Source organism: Nannospalax galili, unplaced genomic scaffold (assembly GCF_000622305.1).
Source record: "Nannospalax galili isolate Female #2095 unplaced genomic scaffold, S.galili_v1.0 scaffold270, whole genome shotgun sequence".
In the NCBI taxonomy this organism is placed as follows: Eukaryota; Metazoa; Chordata; class Mammalia; order Rodentia; family Spalacidae; genus Nannospalax; species Nannospalax galili.
The window spans coordinates 2,650,574-2,667,848 of record NW_008330152.1 but is presented as its reverse complement, the minus strand read 5'-3'; the positions used below and the strand labels follow the sequence as shown (position 1 = coordinate 2,667,848).

At 39.1% G+C, this 17,275-nt stretch overlaps 1 protein-coding gene across 6 annotated transcripts in view; it reads right to left on the bottom strand.

The window, feature by feature from the left end:
• Usp9x (ubiquitin specific peptidase 9 X-linked) overlaps nucleotides 1-17,275 on the bottom strand; it is a 137,497-nt gene that overhangs the window by 77,151 nt on the left and 43,071 nt on the right. For all 6 annotated transcript variants that reach the window (XM_029568427.1, XM_017800627.2, XM_017800630.2 and 3 more), the window contains exons 2-4: nucleotides 12,769-13,022; nucleotides 7,769-7,914; nucleotides 5,887-5,966 (exon numbers count right to left, since the gene is read on the bottom strand). In XM_029568427.1, coding sequence (XP_029424287.1) covers nucleotides 5,887-5,966; nucleotides 7,769-7,914; nucleotides 12,769-12,864 — 322 coding nt within the window. In that variant the 5' untranslated portion in view covers nucleotides 12,865-13,022. The remainder of the gene's footprint in view (nucleotides 1-5,886; nucleotides 5,967-7,768; nucleotides 7,915-12,768; nucleotides 13,023-17,275) is intronic.

The following is a 17,275-nucleotide window of genomic DNA, read 5'->3' as shown; positions in this document are numbered from 1 at the left end:
TGCAATGCCAATCAAAATCCCCATGACATTTTTCACAGAATTGGAATAAAACATCCTTTCATATGGAAGCACAAAAGACCTCAGACAGCCAAAGCAACTCTGAGCACTAAGAACAATGCTAGGGGGATTACTACACCAGATATTAAACTGTATTACAGAGTTATAGTCATAAAAACAACATGGGACTGGAACAAAAATAGACCCATAGATCAATGGAACAAAATTGAAGACCCAAATATGAGTAAATGTAATTTCAGCCACCTAATACTTGACAAAGGAGCCAAGAACATTCACGGGAGGAAAGACAGCATAGCATGTTCAGCAAAAGGCACTGGCAAAACTGGATCTCCACCTGTAGAAGAATGAAACTAAAACCCTATCTTTCACTTTGCACAAAAGTCACCTCAAAATGGATCAAAGGCCTCAATGAGAAGCCTGAAACTCTGAAACTGTTAGAAAAAAAACATTGGCAATAACCTACAAGATATAGGTGTAGGAAAGCATTTTCTAAACCAGACATTAACTGCACAGGAAAACAAGGTCAAGAATCAACAAATGGGACCTCATTAAAGTAAAAAGCTTCTGTACATCAAAATAAGCAACCAAGGAAGTGAAGAGAAAACCCACAGAATGGGAGAAAATCTTCACCAGTGACACGTCTGACAGAGGATTAACATCCAGAATATAAAACAAACTCAAAAAACAAAGTATCAAGAAAAGGAAGTAACCCAATGAAAAGATGGGCTAAGGTAAACTGAACAGAGAGTTCTCAAAAGAAGAAATAAAGATAGCTAAGAAGCATCTTTAAAAGGTATTCAATATCACTAGTAATTAGGGAAATACAAATTAAAACCACTTTAAGATTTCATCTTACCCCAGTCAGACTAGCTAAGATCAAGAGAACAAATGATACCAAATGTTGGAGAGGATGTGGGGAAAGGGGAACTCTCATCCACTGCTGGTGGGACTGCAAACTTGTTCAACCCCTATGGAGAGCAGTGTGGGGAACTCTTACAAAAACTACAAATGAACCTACCATTTGACCCAGTTATGCCACTCCTTGGCATATACCCAAAGAACTCACTCATCCTATCAAGACACTTGTACATCTATGTTTGTTGCTGCTCTTTTCAGAATAGCTAAGAGATGGAAGCAACCTAAGTGTCCCTCAACTGATGGGTGGATAGCAAAAATGTGATGCATTTACACAATGGAGTTCAACTCAGTGGTAAAGAAAAATGATATAATGTGATGAGTGGATAATGAAAATGTGGTTCATTTATACAATGGAGTTTTACTCAGCAGTAAAGAAAGATGAAATCATGAAATTTGGAACTAGCAACCATGGATGGAACTAGCAACCATTAAACTTAGTGAAGTAACACAGACTTAGAAAAAAAAATGGCATATGTTCTCCCTCATATGTGGATCCTAGCACCAAATCCTTATAAGTGAATATGTATCCAAATATAACTACAGGAACCAGGATAATGAAGAGGAACCAGGGAAGTAAAGGAAAAGAAAGAATCTGAAAAAGAAGAACAGTAGAAAACAGGTGTTAATAAGGGAGCTATGGATAATAATGGGGTTATTTTAAGGGGAGGGGGGAGGGAAGGTTAAACAAGGAACCTAAGGGATAAAGGGAAAGAAGTCGCTCAAGAGAGGTGGGACCATAGGAGAAGAGTATTATTAAGGGAGAAATGGAAACAATGGGACATCTTAAATGGGGAAACTGTTGTGGAAAGGTTAGACAATGTGAGAGATAAACAATGCCTAGCTAGTTTTAGAAAACCAGAGGGAACCATATTAGGCCAACAACCTACTGACAAATTATACATACAACCAGATCAAAGACTGTAATATATGCCCAGGCAAGGTTTATCTGCGAGCGTTTGGTCTTTGCCCAAGCTTTATCTACATGGCATATGGTAACCAAAAGTACCAGGCTGGTGGAACTAACCTTCTTGGATGTTTAACAGCCATACTTTGAGGCCTATACTAATTTGGTCAGGGGGACATAAAAGACAGTTTTTGCTCCTTGCCCTCCTAGGTCGACTAAGTTCCAGGGGACTATGAGCATCTCTCAAAGTGTCCAGTAACTGTGGTGAATCACCTGTCCTCTTGAGCAAGGAGGCCATGGAGACCCCACCAGATGGACCTGAACCAGTGTCAACAGAGGAAACATTTCCTCCTTGCTTCCAAGCAAAGCAGCCAGGACCTTTCACTTATCTTCACATAGATGGAACTGGTAAAAGGAGCCAGGGGCTCCTCCCAAGCCCATGTTACCCCCGAGGAACAGATCCTCAAATGACCTTAAGAGTAAAAATAAATAGTTTTTTCTGGGCCAACTGTAGGGTCTTAAACACCCAAAAGTATAACAAAAGATTAATGGGGTCAACATAATTTTTAAGAGTCAGCTGGGTGTGGTGGTGCACGCCTTTAATCCTAGCACTTGGGAGGCAGAGAGGCAGGTGGATCTCTGTGAGTTCAAGGCCAGCTTGGTCTACACAGTGAGTTCCAGGACAGCTGGGGCTACAGGGAGACCCTGTCTCAAAAAAAAAGAGTCCATATGTATAGCTAAAGGCTACATAACAGGAAACAATGCCAGACGGGATATACCTTCCTTTGAGTTATTGGCCAAGGTGGCACAAGAGACTCCCAGACAGTAACCCAGCATAGAACTGGGAACAGCAGGCCCCAATCTTATCTAAAGGCATATTGACAACTGATTGCTGCTAGATGAGGAACAGCTGATCTTACTAAAACAAGGATCTCTAGATAGGCTGACTAGATTCAGCAGACAGACAAACACTGGAGAATGGCTGGGGATGTTGTCAACACAGTGGACAGTAACAGGGATGACAGAACATATGGGCTCCAGTATGTGGGAGGGGAGAGCCTATGTGAGGATGCATTTGGGTAGTGGGTATATAGATGAGTAAGATTGTGTTGGATGTTCTGTATGATATACACACAGAAAAATCAACAAATTAAAGAAAAAGAGAAGACAATTTGAGGAGGAGCATAAAAATTTACTTCATGTTAAATTATAGAGGTGATAAACATTACCAGTGAAATCTACCTGAGGACTTTATATCCACACTCAGGTACTAACAATCTGAATATAACCGATGGTGACTAGTAATCATCAGATACATAGAGATTAAAGACACATGTGCAAACATCTAAGCGTTGGTAGCATTAAAAATGTAGGAAATAGCATATTTTAAAATGAAACAGATCTTCTTTAAAGTGTAAAAACTCATTGAATTTTATTTCTTACAGGATTTATACTGAGTTCAATATTGTATAACTGTATTAATTCAACTGTGAACCTAAAAATTTATAGCCACTTTTGAAAGAGATGTATCCTTGCTCTGGAGTATGTTACTGAATATGTTAAAGCTGTAATGAAATGCTTCTTCGAATCATGGGGCTATTAAATTAAAAAAATAAAAATAAATTCTTCAAAGCATTAAGAATTTGCTCCTTAATAATTAGATGTGAGAAACATTACCATTGAAATCTACCTGATGACTTTATATCAATGCTCAGATGCCTAGAAGCTCAGAAAGTAACCAACTGTGACTAGTAATAATCAAATATATAGATATTAGAAATGCATGCGCATCTTAGTGTCAATTGTATTAAAATGAATTTTTCTGTATGAAACTGTATTTTAATAATGATAATTCAACTGTAAACCTAAAAATTTACAGCCAATTTTGAAAGAGACGCATCTGAGCTCTGGAAATTGTTATTGAATATGTCAATGCTGTTGTAATGAAATGGTTCTTCTAATTATGTGGTTATTAAATAATTAAAAAAATTTTTTTATTGAAAAAAAATTAAGCCTGGTCTAAGCTTCTGTGGGCGTTACACGCACAGGTGGGTGCACGTACAATGAAGGCCAAACACTCATATACATAAAATAAAATTTAACAATTAAAAAAAAACCTAGCACAGCTCATTTTAGTTGTGGACAACAATAGTCTGATTAACTTATTTTCGTAGCTTTTAAAGATAGCTAATACCCCAAAAATATTCTTTACACAAAGGAGTAATTATTATAAGATAATTGAAATTTCCCCCTTTCCAGGGAGATTAAGCCAAGCAAGGTACTATAAAGATATGTAATTTTGAGAATAACTAATTTCACTTGCTTATTGTTAGCAGTAACATCCACGGTGGAATGGTTTGGTTAAATGCCTCCCAGAAGTTTGGTCCCTAGCCTGTAATGCTACCAGGATGTGGTGAACCCTGTAAGAGGGGGAACCTAGTGGGAAGTCTTAAAACACTGAGGGCATGCCCTCAAAGGCGAGATCCAATATCTGCCTCTCTTTTGCTTGCTGGACATCAGAAGGTGAGCAGCTTTGCTCTGTCACATTCCCACCACAATGTGTTGTCTCACCACAGGTCCAAAACACCATGTTATGAAATCGTAGAAGCCCCGAGTGCCCCCCCTTCCAACTTTTCTCTTTACTTTTTGGGGGTCTTCTTTTTCAGATAGGTCTCCTGGTGGCCCCAGCTGGCCTGGAACTCATAGAGATCCACCTGCCTCTGCCTCCCAAGTGCTGGGATTAAAGGCGTATGCCATCATGCCCAGCAAAACTTTTCTTTTTATATGCTGATCATCTCAGTTATTTGTCACAGCAATAAAAAGATAATATGTGACTATGTCAGAAAATGCAATGTTGCTACTTTTTAATCTCCAGTGCCTTTAAAAACAACAAATTGAGCACTACAACCTAAGTCCTCTAAGAGAATTCAACTGTATCAGAAATAGACCAGAGAAATTTAATAAAATTACTAATTCCAACATTAAGCTTTTTCTTGTAGACAACACCAGATTCCTTTTTATTAATTTATTAGGTTTTTTTGAGACAGGGTCTCCCTGTAGTCCCAGCTGCTTGGAACTTGCTTTGTAGACCAGACAGGCCTCAATCTCACACAGATTGGCCTCTATCTCACAGAGACCACCTTGCCTCTGCCTCCCTAATGTTCCTGGCTCTTTTATTGATTTTTTACAATTTTTTAATATAAACCTTTCAATTCTTTTCCTTTTAGAAAAAAAAATCTTTTCTGTCTATTGAAAAAGAAAAAGTGCCAGGCATGGTGGCACACGCCTGTATTCACAGCACTTGGGAGGCAGAGGCAGGCGGATCTCTGTGAGTTCAAGGCCAGCCTGGTCTACATAGTGAGTTCCAGGACAGCTGGGGCTTACAGGGAGATCCTGCTTCAAAAAGACCAAAAAAAGAAAGTAAGCTACTTTTATTATAAAAACATTTTACTGGGCTGGCCAGATGGTTCAGCAGGTAAAGGCACTTGTCACCAGGCCTGAAGACCCATATGGTGGAAGGAGAGAACAAATTCCTCCAAGTTGCCTTTGACCTCCACATGTGCACCAACACATATAGTAAGTTTAAAATGAATAAATAGCCATCTTGATTCAAAGATCATAAAGGAAGAATCACACATCCTTTGATTCAGAGGAAGTGTAATTTTTAAGTTTACACATTACTTATCTCAAGACCAGAAATAGCTCAGGATAGCCTAGATTACCCTGCCAGTTAAACCTGAATGATGTCTAATATCATGTGTATCACCTAAAGAGTATTTAGTTGCAAAATCTTTCATGTATATTATTTCTCATAACAGGACCCTAGATTAAGGATGGTTTCAACCTCATTGATAACCCTTCTGTAAATCTTAAATATATCTACTCTTTGGAAATATGAATACATACAAATTTTAGGTCTAACTTCAGAGTTCATACACACTAGCTTACTACGTATGTGCTGTGTTTATAACAGAAAACAAAGTTGTCAAGAATAAAGCAAAAATGTATCTAATAGCACACAAAAGAAAATCATCACTGAGACATACCTTTCTTACTAAGATCAATAGCAGCTTCTAAAAGCACTTCTAATTCCCCTTTTGGCAAAACTGGAACCACCCATCGAGGCCTACGAATTTACAAAAGAAAGAAGTTTATTCGTTATGCACTAATACTAAAATAATATTAAAATGTATTAGAATAGTGGGGATCGCTGAATTTTTTATAATTAAGCATCATCTATTGTCTTCACATGTAGAATTTTTTAAAACTCATAAAATATGCAACTACTATAATAATCAAATATCAAAATTAGACATCATATATGCCTACTGTTAAGTTCACAGGAAAGGGCTTTTAGGATTCAGATTAGAATTGCCTTGAACTTCCTCAAAATGAACAAAAAATTTTCTGAAGGCTCAGTGAGTTGTGGGCCTTCAGTCTCTATAGGCGTTCCTCCCTCAAACATGGATGTCGATCTCACTCTGATCCCACTGCTGACTCAATCATCTTTTCCCTAGTCTTTCCTGCTCATTACTGCCCAATTCACCCACTCTTGCCCCACAAGAGTCAGCCTTCTTCCATCCAATCTTTAATTTCTGTTCTAAGAGCAGGCAAAATTCCTAAATGCCCCTATATTTAATCAAAAGCAAGCCATTAAAAAGGCAATTTATTACAAATATTCTTTGTATTTTTCTTCCCTTAAGAATTGTTACTATGAAACTTAATCCTCTTGTCTGCACAAGTACTTTATTAACACAAACCACCAGACAAAACTGAAATGCAACATTACACCATCTGCTATGACTTCTCTGCTGTACAGAACAGTAAAGGATCATTAGAACAATTCTAGTTTGATCATTATACAATTCTAGTTTGAGAACTGATTTCATGTGATTATTATAGGCAGCTACTAAAATCATAATGTATTCGCTTAAACATTCCAAGAAGAACAATGGATTAATTAGAAAATCAAAATAAATGAAACAAGGAAAGTAAGTTACAAAATTATATTAAGGATTTCGTATTTTCAGCTGGGCATGGTGGCACATGCCTTTACTCCCAGCACTAGGGAAGCAGAGGCAGGCAGATCTCTGAGAGTTCAAGGCCAGCTGGGGCACAGGGAGACCTTGTCTCAAAAAAGGCAAAAAAAATTCATAATTGTAGAAAAAATGCATACTTGATAGTAAATAGAAAGTTAACATTGGTTGGGATGTGTGAAGGTGGGGTGAGGGAGTTTGGTGTTACAGAAATTTACCTACACAATATAGATCTATGCTTAATAGTTCATACCCATTCCTTAGGAATTCAGATTCTCTTTAAAAGCAAAGGACTTTTATTTTCCTTGACATTATTTAACAGTGTTGACTTAGTTTCGTTAAGTGGATATACATCATGGCTTTCCCTTTTGAGGCTCCCCTGTTGAACCCACACAGACCAATGAAGATCACACTCTTCTCTTACCCTCTTTTACTACTTCTTACCCTGCACACCACCTTAAAGCATCACTTTTGCGGCTCACAAAAGGGCAGGCTCTGAGGATCTTAGCATCCTCATGAACTAGTTTGTCTCAGGGCCACCTCCAAGTTATTAAAGCCAGCCAAAATCTAACATGCCAACCAAAAGGAAGCAGCATAAACTCTTGAAAAGGCAAGGTGCACAAACAGTTCTAGTTCAGAAAGTGTACCAGCTAGGGCCATTTTGCTAGTCTAAAAACTTCATTGATATTCCCTCTCCTTTTCATTTATTAAACCCATTAAGAGTCATGTTATAAAGGACTTGGCAGTGATGGACTAAGTAAGGACTAAGAAAGATTAAGGCAGAAGTGGGTTACTCTAACATTCCTCTTCACTGGTCCATCACCATATATAAAGCTAAAAGCATGCTTTCCTTGTCTACTAATTATATGTATTAAAAACAAAACCAACTGACCTGTTGATCATATCATCTAACTTCGCCAAGTCAGTATGTGGAAATGCAGGTTCCTCGTCTTCAATCTGTGGTGGGGCATCACCTTGACCTTGTTCATCAGGAGGAGTTGCCGGGGAATTTTCATTTGAAGAATCAGGTGATGAAGTCTTTATTAAAAATTAAATATTCAAGATTTAAGTTTCTATAACATATACGATACCCAGTAATCCAAATACTAATACACACTATTAACTTTAAAAAATTTGTTAGTAGCATGAAATTTTACAAAGATATCTCTGAAAGCTTATGATTTTTTCAGTCTCTGTGCTATTGTGCTTTAAACGTTCATTTAATCCTCTAAAGTTTAACAAAATATTCTATCATTTAAAATAGAAGAGAAAATAAACTCCAAATATAGTCAAAAATGCCAATCCCAATCTATTCTTTTGTGTTCATAAGCACAAATTCTGCTGCCTTTTTGTTTATATTTTCCAATACATGAGCCCTGTTGTAATACAGAAATTCTTTTTTTAAAAAAGATTTTATTAGTTTATGTGTATGAGTATACTGCTTGCATGCAGGTAAGGGCACCCGAGTCATGCAATGCTCGTGGAGGTCAGAAGAGGACGTCAGATCCCCTGGAACTGGAGTTACAGGTGGTTGTTAGACATTATGTGGGTGCTGGGAACTGAATCTGGATCTTCTGCAAGAGCAGCCAGTGCTCTCAGTGGCTGAGCCATCACTCCAGCCCCAGAATTTCTTGTACAAATATGAAACACATTTTACAGAAAGTTTCTACCTTCGAATTAGAAAAGTGAAAACATTTTCTGTAATTTCTCTACTTTAAAATTATTTCACAGTAGCCTAGGACTACAGCTAAGTGATAGAGCACTTGCCTAGCAGGTCTGAGGCCTAGGTTCAATATCTGGCACCACAAACAAATTATTCAAATAATAATTTAAAACTTTACAATTAGGGCTTCATTTTTCATTTGTCATTCCCTATTACTTAAGCACATTTCTTTTCTCTACTTTAGTTGTGTACAGTATTTCACAACTGAATGAATTTTTAAAACCCTAATTATTTTTCCACAGTGCTGCAGTCAAACCCAGGACCTCTCATGCTATGTAATCACTCTGTCATCAAGTCACATCCTCAGCCCATCTCTTACTCTTTAAAAAGAGATTTGTGTGTACGCGCACACCTGCCTGTAGAGGCCAGAGGCCACGTTAGAGGCTCCCTGGAGCTGGAGTTAAGGCAGTTGTAAGCTGCCTAGTGTGGATGCTAGGAACTGAACTTGGGTTCTTTGCAAGAGCAGAAAGTGTTCTTAACCACTAAGAGTCGCCTCACTAGCCCAGATCTCTTAACCTTGATTTAGAAAGCAGGCGGCGTGTTTCTTTAAAAGAAAAACCAACCTAGCCGGGTGAAGTGGCGCACACCTTTAATCCCAGCACTTGGGAGGCAGAGGCAGGCAGATCTCTGTGAGTTCAAGGCCAGCCTGGTCTACATAGTGAGTTCCAGGACAGCTGGGGCGACAGGGAGACCATCTCAAAAAGACCAGGAAAAAAAAAAAAAAGAAAAACCAACCTAATATTTTAAATTTGTATTTTATCTATTATTATTGAGTGTACACAAATGCTTGGAGATTAGAGGACAATTTTGTGGAGCTAGTTCCCTCCTTCTACATTTCCGTGGATTGCAGGGATCAAACTCAGGTCACTGGGTTTGAGTGGCAAGCGCCTTTATTCACTGAGTCATTTCATGCCCCAATGTAAACTGTACTCATGCTATTCAGTTTTTTTTTAAGATTTTTAAATTTTATGTGTGTGTGTGTGTGTGTGTGGGCCCAAGTGTACATGAATCCTGTGTGCAAGTGCATGAAGAAGCCAGAAGAGACTGTTGGATTCCTTGGAACTAGAGTTACAGGCAGTTGTAAGTCGCTATTTTGGTGCTTGGAACTGAACCCAGGCCCTCTGCAAGGGCAGTAAGCACTCTTAACCACTGAGCCATCTCCTCAGCCCCCAATAATAAATAGTTGCATAAATAAATGCTTGTATGAAGACAGTAAAGTATGCCACGATTAATATGTTGTTCTTACAAAGTTTGTATTGAACTTAGACAAGTTAGCAATCTAATGGCTAACTTTTAAGATGGAGAACATTGTATTTACCACACACACAAAAGTTGCCAGGAAAAGAATTCAAGTGTTAGAAGCCCAATACAAAAAGGTAATTTGAAGTAAATAACTTTAGAAACCTGTTTCATTTTAAGCAACCAACAAAAAACTTCATCCCAGTATATATGTATGTATATTCTCACTTTTTAAAAAATTTTATTATTTTTATTTTATGTGTACGTGTGTATTGCCTGCATGTAGGTAAGTGCACCCGTGTCGTGCAATGCATGCATTGGTCAGATCCCTGGGACTGGAGTTACGGACAGTTGTTAGCTGCCATGTGGGTGCTGGGATTCGAACCCGAGTCTCCTGCAAGAACAACCAGTGTTCTTAACCACTGAACCAGCTCTCCAGCCCCTGTATAGTCTCACTTTTAAACTCTAACCTGTAACAGTTGAATAATAACTTATCCCCAAATGATAAATCTATACTCTACAATAACAACACTTTTGCCTTGAAACTTAAACCCACACAAATTCTACAAAATTGCATACTTCTATAAGCAGCATGTTTGTGACTTGTATATATACACACAACCTCAGCTAATTTACCTCTAAAAGCACTACAGGAGATGTATATCACAAATTTTACTCTTTGTGGTATTGAGTTCTAATACTTCAAAACATGAAACTGTACATATTAGAAAAGGCTGAAATAATTTTCAGAAGATGAAAAAAATTTGGTTTGATTAAACCAAATCCAAAAGGAAGTAAGAAGAATCAGCAGATAAAAGCCTGTCTGTGTGTAGGGGGGCAAGGTATCAAAGTCCCAAAATGTGTTTTTTAAAAAATGTTTAATGAAATTGGTAAGTTCATAGAAAGGCTGATCAGGAGAGAGAACACAAATAGGCAGTATCAGAGATGAACAAGAAGATATTGCCATAGGCCTTAAAAATACTTAAAAAAAACTAATAAAAAGGGCATTAGGGGGCAGCTCCATGATACACATGCTAGGACCGACTGAGTTCCATACCCAGTGCACACATGTACAAAGAATATTACAAACAACTGTATCATTTTGACAATCTAGGTGAAATGGACAAATTCTTAGGAAAAAAAAACTTAGCAAAAGACCCTGCTTTAAAAAAATTCCTCTTAAAAAAAAATTTGGCTCTACAAATAAAATCTTCTCACTAATCAAATACCAGACCAAGTGGTTCTACTAGTAAAATCTTCCAGTGTGGGGGGCCAGGGATGGGGACACACAGGACCAGAAAATATTATATAAATTGATCTAGAAAACAGAAAGCAGTATTCCTCTGAGAGCTTTAAGGTCAGCAAAAAAAGGACACCAGTATCTATGTTATGATCTTTTATTTATTTATTTAAATATCTTATTATTTTATGTGTATGAGTGTAGTGTCTTGCATGTAGGTAAGTGCACCCGTGTAGTGCAATGCCCTCGGAGGACAGAAGAGGCTGTTGGATCCCCTGGAACTAGAGTTACAGACAGTTGTTAACTGCCATGTCGGTGCTGGGATTCGAACCTGGGTCTTCTGTGAGACCAGTCAGTGTTCTTAACCACTGAGCCATCTCTCCAGCCCCTGTTAAGATCTTTTTTAGGAAAAATATATTTACATTGAGTGTTTTGCCTGCATGTATATAAATGTACCACATGTGTGCAATGCTTGCAGAGGCCAGAAGAGGGTGTTGGATCCTCTGGAACTGGAGTTACAGATGGTTGTTAGTCACCATGTGGGTGCTGGGAACCAAACCTGGGCCCTCTACAAGCATAGCCAGTGCTCTTAACCACTGAGCTATCTCTCCAGCACTATATTAGGATCTTTGCAAACATTTCACTTTATCCTTACCAACAATGCTATAAAGGTCTATTGCTATTATCCCTATTGTACAAAGGATGGAACTGAGGCTTAGAGGTTATGTAAGTTTTAGTCATAAACCTAATATGGTACAAAGGTGAACTTTGAACACCAGTAATATGACTTCAGTGCATACTCTTAAAAAAACATATTTATTGCTGGGCGTGGTGGCACATGCCTTTAATCCCAGCACTCGGGAGGCAGAGGCAGGCAGATCTCTGTGAGTTCAAGGCCAGCCTGTTCTACATAGTGAGTTCCAGGCCAGCTGGGGCCACTGGGAGACCCTGTCTGAAAAAAAGACCAAAAAAAAAAGTATTGTCCGGGCTGGAGATGGCTCAGAGGTTAAGAGCACTGGCTGTTTTTGCAGAAGACCTGGGTTTGAATTCCAGCACCCACATGGCAGCTAACAACAGTCTGTAACTCAAGTTCCAGGGGATCCAATGTCCTCTTCTGTACTCCATGGGCAGTGCATGACACGGATGCACTTACATACATGCAGGCAATACACTCATACACACTAAAAAATGTGTTGCCAATTTCTGGGTGTTGCGGCAGTCGCCTTTAATCCCAGCACTTGGGAGGCAGAGGTAGGTAGATTTCTGTGACTTAGAGAAAGAATGGCCTGGTTGCCATAGGGAGATCTAGGCCAGCCAGGGCTACATAGTAAGACTCTGTCTCAAAAAAAACCCCAGCAAACTGACAATGTATTTGGTCTATATTTGTGACACATAAAGTAAGACTATGATTTACTTGTTTCCATAGGCTACAATGTATGATACAATAATTACTCCAAGAATTGACACAGCGCTTAAATAGTTCATTTTAGTAATGACTGACAATATAAGACATCTGGAAAAGATAGAAAGCATCACTCTTCTTCAGCACTTAAGTTCTCGTTACTGTCTAAGACCCAAACAAAACAATCATTTTATGATTACTTCACAAATCATTCCTAACATACTTCCTATTCAGAACTCCATAGGAGATATTTCAATGTGGCTTTAACTAGTATCTTCAACATCCTACCTGATTCTGTTGGAGGGGGGGCTGGGACTGTCCATCAGGAGCTTGGCCCTGGTTGTCATTCCCTCCAACTGGAGAGCCACGAGTCGTGGCTGTCATACTCGACACAGGGCAGATCTTTGCAATTTTGTCTGCTTATGTAGTTGTCTTGAGAAAAGAAATTATAGTCCACTTAAAGAAGATGAAATACCAGCATTTGTCAGTCTTAAAAAGCTCCAATTCAAGAATAAACCATCTTGCAGAGACCATTGCATAACCTACAAAGAGAAGTGAAAAAGAGAACATCTGTTTTAGATATAAAAAGCATGAATTAAGAAACTGTTCAAATTTAGTATCATCAGTAAAATCGGGTCAAGAGAAGATAACTAAATAAATGACAAGAAAAACTGAAAAGTAAAAGCTTCATTACTACATTCAACTTAACTAATAATAGTACCACAGCCATTACACCAAGGAAACATACAAGGCTACTTTTATCATGCAATATTTCAGTTTTCTCTTGAAACCGACTCCAAAAATACTTCTTAGTTGCCACTTGGTGAAATTATAGAATGGTAAACTGACCTTAATTTGCTAATGCCTTAAGCACACTGCAAAAACATGTGTGTACTCAGCACACAAAGCACAAGCTGATTACTAAAACACTTCAAAAGGCCATTCATCAAACAGTTATCATTAAATTTGGATACTAAGCTTATAAGTAATTTTAACATATGCCTTTTAACATCTTAAGAGACAAACTCCAGGTCTGTGAGCATATAGAAGAAAAGATCATGTAAACAAAACACAAAGTCCTCTAGAAAAAAACTCAAACCCACCAACACTGTGACACTTTGGACTTTCAGATTCCAGAACTGTGAGAAATCAAAAGTTCTACTGTTAGTCCCATCCTCATCCCCAAATTCCATTAAACCTTTTAGGGGGGGATTTTTTTTTTCTTCGCAGAGAGCAAACTATGGAATTACTATTCCAGTACAACTGAATTCAAGTGACCTTAGCTTTCATTCCTTGCAAGGCTTTGTTCAGAGGCACTTCTGGAGTCCTATCAGGGATACAGGCCTCAACTACTTAACACTCATTCTTTGCAACCTAACAAAAGGGCACAGGAGAACTTTAATTTTATATTCAATAGACCAGTGAGTTTCATCTTTATTTGTATAGTAAAAGCACCAGAGGTGCTTTCAGTATCACCAATATCCAGGTTCCCCACAAGGTGGAATAAGCTCCAGGCACCTGCAGCTTTAAAACAAAACAAAACAAAACTCTGGGGCTAGAGAGATGGCTCAGCCATTAAGAGCATGGATTGCTCTTGCAGAGGACCAGGGTTCCATTCCCAGCACCCACACGGCAGCTAACAACTGTCCGTAACTCCAGTTCCAGGGGATCGGACACCCTGTGCACTTTACACACATGCAGGCAAAACACTCATACACATAAAAATAAAAAATTAAAAAATCTTGCTGGGCATGGTGCCGCATACCTGCAGCTCCAGCACTCGGAGGCAGAGGCAGGCTCTGTGTGAGTTTGAGGCCATCCTTGTCTACACAGTGAGTTCCAGGCCAGCTGGGGCTACAGGGAGACCATGTCTCAAAAAGACCAGAAAAAAAAAAGTAAAAAAAGGGCTGGAGAGAAGGCTCAGGGGTTAAGAGCACTAGCTGCTCTTGCAGAAGACCTGGGTTCAGTTTTCAACACCCACATGGTGGCTAATAACCAAAACTCCAGTCCCCGCAAAAATGACACCCTCTTCTGGCCTCTAGGCATTGCACACACATGATGCACTCATATACATGCATGCAAAACACTCATACACATTAAAAAATTTTAAAAACTGGGGCTGGAGGATGGCGCAGCAGTTAACAGTACTGACTGCTCTTGCAGAGGACCTGGATTTGATTCCCAGCACCCACATGGCAGCTACGAACCATCCTTAACTCCAGTTCCAGGGGAATCCAAAGCCCTCTTCTGACCTCCACGGCACTGCACGACACAAGTGCACTCACATACATGCAGGCAATACACTCATACACATTTTAAAAAAAAAACCTAAACTAAAAAGTTACAGGTTGGGAGCATATACTACAGTGCTAGAGCACTTGTCAAGCACACACCAACACCATGGGTTCCAACCCTGGCACTGCAAAAATAAAATTAAAAGGCAAGTAGAAGAAAGTATCTATAGTATGTATCTCTGAAAGTTTACAAAATAAGAATAAGGAGATGACTCAGAAAGAAGCAAAGGATATAAAAAGGTCCATAAAAATACAAGAGATCAGCGAACACACAAAATACCACCAAAATATACAGCACTGCAAACAAAAACTTGTGTAGGAGTTAACACAGTTGGTAGCACTTGTCTGGCATGTGCGAGGCCCTGGGTTTAATTGCATCATAAAGAAATACAAAAAAGAAAACCAAGTCTCTGAGTTATGTGTCTTTACTCAAGTACAGGTAGAGTAGATACGCCTAAAACAAATTCAATAACTGTCCACTAAATCAACCATCTCTTTTTAAAGACTTTCCAGAAGTAATTGAAGTGTCCATCAATAGATGGATAAACAAAATGCACATTCATACAATAGAATATTTTATGTTAAAAAGGAAATTCAGGACACATGTTGAAACATAGATTAACTTTGAGGATATTGTGCTGGGTCAAATAAGCCATTCAAAAATGCAAATATGGAGGCCGGATGTGGTAACACAGGCCTGTAGTCCCAGCACTTGGGAGACAGAGGCAGGCGAATCTCCATGAGTTCAAGGCCAGCCTGATCTACATAGTGAGTTCCAGGCCAGCTGGGGCTACAGGGAGACTTTTTTTTTTTTTTTAATTTTTAACTACATGATTAGAAGAAGCATTTCATTGCAACTTTAACATTCAGTAACACACTCCAGAGCAAGAGTACATCTCTTTCACAAGTGAAATACAATATTGAACTCAGTAGAAGCCCTGTAAGACATAAAATTGAATGAGTTTTTAACCTTTAAAAAAGATCTCCATTTCATTTTAGAATGTATTGTTCCTTGCAGAAACACTCGTTTTTGCTACTAACGCTGAGATGCTGGCGCATGCATCTCTAATCTGTATCTGATTGTTACTAGTCATAATTGGTTGCACTTGGATTCTTGGAGCCCATGTATAAAGTCACCAGGTAGATTTCAATGATAATGTTTATCACCTCTACTAATTAACATGACATAAATTTCCATGCTTCCTCCTCAAATATAATACATTTTTAAAAATTTGGGTTTTGTGTGTGTGTGTGTGTGTGTGTGTGTGTGTGTGTATCACACAGCCAACATCCCAAACCACCTTATTCAACTATACACCCACTTCCCAGAGGGCACCCTCACATAGCCTCCCTCCCCCACTAGAGCCCTTATACTCTGATATCCCTGCTACGGTCTACTGTGTTGTCGGCACATCCAGCCATTCCCCACTACTTGTCCATCTGGTAAATCTAGTCAGCCTATCTAGAGGTATTTTAGGAAGGTCAGCTGTTCCTCATCTACCAGCAATCAGTTGTCAAGAGTCCTTTGGATAAGATTGGGGTCTCCTGTTCATTTTCCCAGTTCTATGCTGGGTTACTATCTGGGAGTCCCTTTGGCCACCATGGCCAACAACTCAAAAGAAGGTATCTCCTATCTGGCATTGTTGCTTGTTATATAGCCTTTAGCTATACATATGGACTCTTAAAAAATTATATTGGCCCCTTTAATCTTTGGTTATACTTTCCTTTTGGGTGTTTAAGGCCATACAGTTGGCCCCGATACACCAATTTATTTTTACTCTTAAGGACATTTGAGGATCTGTTCCTCAGGGGTCACATGGGCTTGGGAGGAGCTCCTGGCTCCTTTCTTTCACCAGTTCCACCTACGTGAAGATAAGTCAAAGGTCCTGCTCGACCATGGTTGGCTTTGGTTGGAAGCATGGAGGAAATGATTCCTCTGTGTTGACCCTCCTCTTTGTAGACTGGACACTGGTTCAAGTCCATCTGGTGGGGTCTCCTCGGCCTCCTTGATCAAGAGGACAGGTGACCCAACACAATTACTGGACATTTTGAGCGATGCTCATAGTCCCTTGGAACTAGTCGACTTAGGAGGGCAAGGAGCAAAAACTGTCCTTTATGTCCCCCTGACCAAATTGGTATAGGCCTCAATGTATGTGTTAAACATCCAAGAAGGTTAGTTTCACCAGTCTGGTACTTTTAATTACTGTGTGCCATGTAGATAAATCTTGGGCAAAGACCAACTGTTCTCAGATAAACCTTACCTAGATATGTATTTCTTGATCTGGTATGTATAATTTGTCAGTATGTTGTTGGAGTAATATAGTTCCCTCTGGTTTTTTAAAACTAGGCATTATTTATCTCTTGCATTGTCTCACCCCTCCACCATGGTTTCCCCAATTAAGGTGCCCCCGTTTCCCCTCTTTTTCCCTTAATAATACCCTTCTCCTATGGTCCTACCTCTCTTGAGCTCCTTCTTTCCCTTTATCCCCTAGGTTCCTTGT